The 8,163-nt window shown below is 36.7% G+C and overlaps 1 protein-coding gene across 1 annotated transcript; it reads left to right on the top strand.

The window, feature by feature from the left end:
• The first annotated feature begins 664 nt into the window (after positions 1-664).
• Positions 665-7,649, top strand: asip2b (agouti signaling protein, nonagouti homolog (mouse) 2b). Its single transcript, XM_004078892.5, has 3 exons — positions 665-953; positions 5,727-5,800; positions 6,519-7,649. Exons 1-3 carry the CDS (start codon positions 851-853, stop codon positions 6,684-6,686), a joined length of 345 nt encoding a protein of 114 aa, XP_004078940.1. The 5' UTR covers positions 665-850; the 3' UTR covers positions 6,687-7,649.
• The last annotated feature ends 514 nt before the right edge of the window (positions 7,650-8,163 follow it).

Genomic DNA, 8,163 nt, shown 5'->3' with positions numbered 1-8,163 from the left:
TGCCAACATCAATTGTTTATTAGCAATAGACTAATAAAAAACAAGAACAAAATATGATCATCATAATGTTTCCTATAATATGAAATATTGTTGACATTATTATTACATGTGCACATCACACTTTAAACTAAATTGGGTTAACAAGAAAGATAAGTGCAGGCTATGGGAGTAAAACCTAAAGTTGTTATTGAAATATTAGTTAAAAAAAAGAATGAAAAAGAGTAAAGTTGTTTGGAGACTGTTATTGCGCACCTATTGCACACGTACACATCGAATATCGAATAACTTTATTGATACCAAATACATTTACAGGACAATTTCAAAAATTATTATTGTTTTCTTTTTCTTAGCGAAATACCATTTGAACTTTTTAGTTGTTTTTAGGAGTTGTCTTTTTTTCAAAATCTTAAAAACTTACATACACTTTTACACTCTTTAGACCTATAAATAAATAGAAATCGTAATTTTCTTACTTTGGTTTAACTTGTGCTCAGTCCACCTGCGTCTGGGGTAAAAAGCCAAACTTTAAAAATTGTCTTTAGCCTTTTTAAAAATCCCAACAGTAGGAAGTTGAGGCCCTCAGAGAAGGAAACAGTTCTGGACCCGGTTCTGCAGTGCCTCCAACCCGTCGCTTGGGGGCGGCGCCTTTCCTCTCGCGTCGCTCTTTATTCTCATTGGTCGCTCAGAAACCAGCCTGTCTCGTCAAAACAAGAAATACGGTGAGGGTTAAAGTGAGAAATAAGAATCCCCCAGCAAACGACGTGCAGGGATAAAGAGTTGTTTTGGTTAGTATTTGCAGAGGAGTCATCAACAGGTTCCGCGGTCGCTCCGCAGCATCGTCGTCAGCAGGATGACCCACAAACACTTGTTGTGCTTCTTGCTGCTCTCCCTGCCGCTGTGCTGGGCTGAGGACAAGAAGATCGACGCCGGGAAGAAGACAGAGAACGACACCGGTAAGGGCGCGCGCCGCTGTGCGCCTGTTCTGCTCCAATCGAGACATGACTGTGGCTCCATCACTGCGCGCACGCGGCTGCGCAAAATCTAATTAGACAAACTATATTTGAAGGTGGAAGAAAATGAATTGATCGGATTCCCGAATAAGTTGTCAAATTTGATGATTCTGCCGGTTTAGGGACCTCTTGATTTGCCTTTGCGATTATCAGGGGCTCCTGGCAAAAGGTTATGAAAAAAACAGCCAAACAAAGTATATATGAAACAATCAGTCAGCTGTTACTGCTGCGTATATTTTAAATTGCGGTATATTTAGGCTACTTGAGGTTTATAAATTGAAATATGAGACATTTTATTCATGTTTTCAAAGACACGTTTATAAACGAGGGCAGAAAATGTAAAAAAAAAAAAGAAAAAAAAAAGAAATTAGGACATATTTTTAGGTCTTAGATCTATTAAACGAGTGTTTGTTTTGCTAATTGACATTTTCACATCAAGATCAATTAGAATTTAAATGTTGCAAGGTGTTACTGCTTGATTGTTAAATAGCTTGTTGCATAGACTGAAGCCAAAAGAACAAATTAAAGGCATTATATGTAGTCTTAAGTGTGTATGTAAAAAGGAGGTCTATGGTTTTCCTTTTTGTGCAGCACACTAAGAGTGTGTAGCAGAACCTCTCTTTAGACTCGTTTTTAAATGACAATAGTAAGCTCTTTTTTTTAATAACCTTATTGAAAACATAATGAATCATAACACAAAAATGTGTCCATTTTAAAATGTACAGATAGAAAAATAAGTAACAAAAGGTGCCAGGGGAACATAGATGAAAAAAATAAAGAAAATAACGTTTTTTGTATAGACAAAAGCAGTAAAAGCAATATGTTTCTTTTCTATCCATCTAAAAAATTCCAAGGTGTCAAGAGTCTTAAAGCTTTGAGGTTAGAAGAGGATTTTGACAGCAGTAAGTTAGTGATGCTATAACTGAAAGTCAACAATCTATGTGGCCTTTTAAGGAATATTTTTTACTTAAAATTAGCTCTAATAATTTATCTTTAAAACAGTTTTTCGTGGCTTACTATCCAACCTTTTAGTGCCCCAATTTTTTCTGATTTTTTTTTTAATTATATTACACAATGAACCGGAAACTGTCCGAAAACTTAAGTTCGAATGTCATTTTTTTTCTGCAAAAATCACAAAATTTGAGATCAAATAGCTTTTGTCTGTTATAATGAAGTTGAAACTTAGGGATGAAATAAAAATGTATAAATCCAAAAACCAAACAAAGAGAAGGTCAATATTATGTGAAAACCCTCTAAGAAAAAGCCAAGGGAAGGTCCAAGAATGTATTTTAGATTTGGACAAACTTTTTGACTCGCGGGCCACACAGGGCTCTAAAATTTGACAGAAGCGCCAGACCAGCAGCAGATGTGTGGCATGCTTTGGTAATCCCCCTCATAGGAAAAAGAAATAACATGGAATGTTGAAGAAAATATGCTTGAATTTTGAATGAAATAAATATTAAAATAGTAAATTGTGAGTTTTATTTCAAAACGGTAGCTTTTGTTGTCATTTTGGTGCCAATTATATCAATTAGTAGATGTCCCTGAGGGAAAAACTCAAAGTTAGAGAAATGCTGCAGTCATGCGGCATTTGTATGTCATAACTCTTTTTTATTTGTTTTGAACCCAAAAATTTCAAGCTTAAAGACCTTTTTGCAACCTTTCTGCTAAATTTTGAATGAAAACTGAACAAATGGTAGGTTAGTGTCATTCTTACGTCATTCTAAAGAAAATATCGTCATTGGCAGACTCACCGCTGAGTTCAAAGACTAATGAGGGTTGAAGCAGCTCAAAAAGGCCTTGATTTAGTGCCAAATGTCCCGAGGAGCACTTAAACACTCCTTTTTTTGGTCATGTTACATTGTTGTAATACTTGTTCTTTATGACATTGTGATGCTGTTCTTGGTGATGTGTTTGAAATAATTTCAGAGACTCAGCGAGCACAAAAATGTTAAATAATTTAATTTAAATGTCACATTTTCACTACACATGTAACCATAAACTAAAGCACAGCTTAAGGACATAAAAACCCAACCAGATGTTCATGCAGTTATGGTTTAATTTTGCTTTGATTACTGATGGAGCTGTTTTCTAATCTCTGCTGAACCGCCTTATATTTTTTGAGCCAAAGAAACGACAGAAAACAGGCTTGGCCGCTGTCTTTGCTCCACAACTTCAGCACCTCACACAACAGCTTGTTTTTGGAGAGTGAAGAACTCCCTAGTTCTCCCAATGGACTGCACAAACCATCACCTACTTTACTTTTGGGATGAGTTCCTCTTCTGGCATCTCCTTCTTGTCTTCAATATTACCATAAGCACTTCACTGATCACTGAACTCACTTGCTCCATAGATTGTCCAAGTCTCCACAGTCTTTTCTGCCAGTTGTTTCTCTGCTTCATGACTTGCCTTAGATCCAAGGGATTTTCAGATTCCATACTGACAATTAAGCTTCTTGGCTTTTAAGTTAAGTTTTGTGAGTTGGTTGCCTGTCTGCCTTTTTTATGGGTGAGTCTGTCTGTCTTTTTTAAAATAACTATTCAAAAACACACTGTCCAATTGCTTGGTTTTCCTTAGTCCAAAGAACGGGCGTTTGGACATTTGGATTTTGTAATCAGAAGTCTTTTTGGCAAAGAACAAGAACGATTTCTTCCTGCCCTTTTTTTCCTTCACTGTGTCACTGGAAATGGACAGTGGTGTGGTGGTTAACACTTTTACCTCACAGTAGCTGTATTTCCATTGAAATTGCACAAATTGGATTTGTAATAATAAATTTGCCCTGATGGAAACACAACAATTTTGTAAAAAGTCGCATTTATAGGAAAGACATTTTGCGCTTGGAGGAGGAGGTGGTTTAGAAGTGAATCGAAATTGACATATTTCGCAAAATTGCAATGGAAACACTTTTTTTAACCCTTGTACTATCTTAGATGACCCCACCCTTACATTGACGTGTTATCCCTACCTGACAAAGGTGGATAAAGGTGGAAAGATTTCATGGAATCCATGGACACCAGTGAAGATCACAAATCATTGAAGAAAGAAGGTTCAGAGCACTGTCTAGTGGGTCTAGATGACCCAACTCCCAACGTTAAAATGCCTAGGACAGCACAAGGGTTACAATGGAATCAGAATGTGACCAACAACAGGGTTGACAATGCGCTTCTTGGTAGGAACTGGCTGCCTTGGGGACTGCAGAGCGGGTGGCTTCAAGAGGTCCAATAGCATCACACAGCTCATCCAAAGTTGAGCATGTCATGCAGAATTGTTGGATCCATAGATCCTAAAATCACCAACCACAATTTCATCCTTGACCACTCCCACGTATAAGGAGCTCGCCGCTCCATGGTTTGAAAAAGAACCTGGCGTCTCCTTTGATAGATGATGTTGAGAGCTAGTGCCGTGGCAGAAATCTGAATGTATCTGCTGTAAATCAAAGTATTTTTTTACATCCCTCCCCATGTTTTGGAATGTTGGTTTGTGTTTGTGTTACTTTTTGAACATTTCTAGACGTTTTTCACAAATGTGTAATAGAAACGCAGCGAGTTAGAAGTCCTGATTCAAATCCTGGCTGGGTCCTTTCTGTGTTTGCATGTTTTCCTCCTACATGGGTTTTCTTGCTCCGGATCCCTTCCACAGTCCAAAACCGTGCTTCATAGGTTAATTGGTGACTTTAATTTTCCCCTTATTGTGCATATGAGTGAGTGGCTCTGCAACAGACTAGTGACCTGCTCAGGGTTTACCCCACCTTTGTCCAACAGTAGCTGGGTTGGTCCCATCAGCCCCATGACCCCCAAAGTGGATAAGGCAGGTTCAAAAGATGGATCGATGGACTGTTTTTTTTCCCAGCAGAGAGAAATTAAGATGTTGGAAAGTGTTTCCATTGGCCGGAGAGTGCAAAGCAGCTGTTCAGCATTTTTTTTTGACCACGCAGTGTGTCTCAGATTAACCAAAAACACTAATTCCAGCAAGGTGGTCTATATTTTTACAAGGATCTCATTTCACATTTTTACAGCCTTAAAAGTCTAAACACCCAGTCTGACATGCAGACAGAATAGCCTTAAATTTTCATTGTGTCCTTACCTCATTTGACAATCACACATCAACAACAATAACACCACTGTACATCTCACTGCTGACAGATTAAAAAAAAAATCTTTCTTCCCATAAGACGTTCCCTCCTCATTGGAGTTTTCATGTCTCACTATGGACATTATGTTTGATATAGCTTGTTACTCTGTCTTTTTGGAATTGCTCACCTTTACTTCCAATATTCTCTTTCTAGGAGGTTGGGATGACAGTTCCTTCTGCTCGTGCCTCTGTCCACTGTCCACTGACTTCACCAGTCTCTTCACAACATACAATATTTTGTCAACTAGGACCAAACACGTCCATGACGTATCCTGAACTCTTCTTTTTGGATAGTGACCTCACTGTGGTGACCATAACAAGTCCAGTTATTTTCTAGAAACAACTTTTCCTTCATCCATCCATCCATCCATATTCTTCACCCGCTATGTCCCTTTCGGGTTCACAGGGTTGTAGGAGCCTGGTTGGTCAAAGGCGGTACACTCTGGACATGTCGCCAATCTGACGCGGAGCACACACTCACACACAGTTGAACTGGAACTTTCATTATTCTCTAATCTCTAGCAGTACTTGTACAACTGTACAGCTGTTTTATTTATTTTTTTGTTCTGCTTTTTCTCATCACAGTTTGGAGCTCTGTGAAGACCAGACGATTGTTTGCAAGGCAGAAGATTTCTCCGCTACAACAAAGTCCCATCATTGCAAGTTTATACCCCTTTTCTCTTTTTTGCCATTTACCAGCCAATTAAATAAAAATAGATAGATTTATGACTATATTCACAAGAACAGCTGCTTTTATTTATTCATACAATCTGTCATTGTCGGTGGCAGAACAAAAATACACTTTCTTTGACTTTTGTATGTTTTTTCCTTCTTTATTTTTCTACTTTGTCCATTTCTTAATATTTCATTTTATTTTGTGTCTTTACCTATTTTTGAATTTACCGTTTGTTTTTAAAGGCCTGTTATTCCAACTCAGGCCAGAACACACATCTGCGAAATCTAATTTCTCGGCACAGAAAAAGGAAAAAGAAATTATATTTATTTTTTCTCCTTTTTTGTGGATTTTTTAAACATTTTTGTACTTACATTCTTGATCTTTTTCCTTTTTATAGTTTACTGTTATTATTAACATTTAAAATGATAAAAAAATAATGAGCAATCTATTTTTATCAAATCGCCGAAAAATATGTCAGTCATTTAGAGAATTATGTAAAAGGTTTCTTAGTTTGTTTGTTTTTTAAGTGCCCTTATATTTGCTTAAACTTTAAGTAAGTAAGGTTTTCAATATATGTAAATAGTTGTGGTTTATATTTAAGTGTTTTCCCACTTTTTTAGCTCTTTTTCTGTTACAAGTGCAACTTGCACATTTTCTTGTGAGCTTCTCCATGAATTCTCTCCTCACTGCTGCTGTTTCAGAAGCACAGGTCAAACATCATGACTCCTGCACGCCGCTGTGGCCGCCTGATGGAAAGCTGCTCCTCTCACACACCGTGCTGCGATCCTTGCGCCTCCTGCCGCTGTCGACTTTTCAACACCATCTGTCACTGCTGGAGGATGAACCCCCTGTGCTTGAAGAGGACCTAGGTGGAGCTCCAACCGACTGACAGATGTTGAACACGTACATATTTTGTACAAAATTGGGAAAAAAATACTAAAAACTTGCACATATAAAGACTAGACAACGAGCAATGTTTAATGTTTGAATCTAAAAATTGTGACTATTTTTATTTGTGTTTCAACAGGACTGTTTTAAAATGTAAAAATATTATAGATAAGCTTTAATTTATTACAATCAGAACTTCACAGTTATTAGGATCTCTTCTGTTTTTTCTTTTAATTATCACTTTTTTTTAAGCAAAATTGAGGATAAGACACAAGACAACAATTATAGAGGTTCTTGAAATGGTTGTTGCTCAATAAATAGCCACCCAAATGTTTTTTTCAGCAAAACAATGAAAAGAAAATGCTCACATTAGGTCATGTGAGGAAACTCAGCAGTATCCCACTGCTGAAGCTGCTCAGTGGATTGAAATAAAAGGAAATTCCTCTGAGCTGATTCGGAGAACAGATCTTTAGTTTCCAAAAAGACGTAGCTTTGGGCATGCACTAAAGCAGACTGTAGTTCCATTGCTATTAAAATGAATACTTATTATAGAAGATTGTCTTGTGTTTTTGGTTCTTTTGTGGAAAAACTCCCTATTAATGTGCACAGTCAAGTGAGCTGCAGAGAAGCTTTCTGAATGACAATAAAAAGAGATGCAATGTATGAAAGTGGTTTGGGAAACACTCAAAGCTGCATCATATTGCCTACAGTTATAATATACAAGGGATCTGGTTTTCTGTTTGTGCAGTATTAACGCTAACTCTTCTCTTACAATTTTGCTGCTGTTTCTATTTTCAACCCATTTTTCTCAACTTTTTTCTTGTTCCTTTACAATCTACTTTTGTGTACTTTATTTTTTATTGTTGGTAATTATCAGTATGCATTTTTAAGTTAAAATTCCTTTTCAATTTTTGCTATCTTAATAAAGACATTTGTAAACCTTTGATGGATGCTTTGCTTTTTATTTGAACTATGGATAAAGTATGAAATTTACAGCAGATTGTTTTCAACCATCATCTGCACAAGATATTTGTTCACTTATTTTGATCAATTGTTATTAAGCCTGTATTTTTAATTCAAATATGATTTGAAAAAAAAAAGATATTTGCTGTTTTTTGCAACTGAAGTTTTAACTTCCGCAACTGCCAAAATCAGTAAGACCAAATAAAAGGTGTACAGGTTTTAACTAATTATGTGTGGCATTCAAAATGCACACAAATAATTTATTTTGTGCCTCTTTAAAACAAGCACACTTCTTCTGCTTTATCAAGTTTACATCTGTTTGGATGTAAAGGGAAGAATAGTAGAAACTTATTCCGTTGAAATTGAATTATTTTACTAATACAATATCAATTTTCTGCTGTAACGCTTTCATGGAAGAAGAAACTAAATTATCTTCTAATGTGTATCTAAATTAATGTAGCCACGAGGGGGGGCCTACGCCAAGGTCTCATTGTG

This window comes from Oryzias latipes, chromosome 17, assembly GCF_053564925.1.
Source record: "Oryzias latipes strain Hd-rR chromosome 17, Olatipes_Hd-rR_3.1".
Lineage (NCBI taxonomy): Eukaryota > Metazoa > Chordata > Actinopteri > Beloniformes > Adrianichthyidae > Oryzias > Oryzias latipes.
This window is presented reverse-complemented; position numbering and strand designations above follow the sequence as displayed.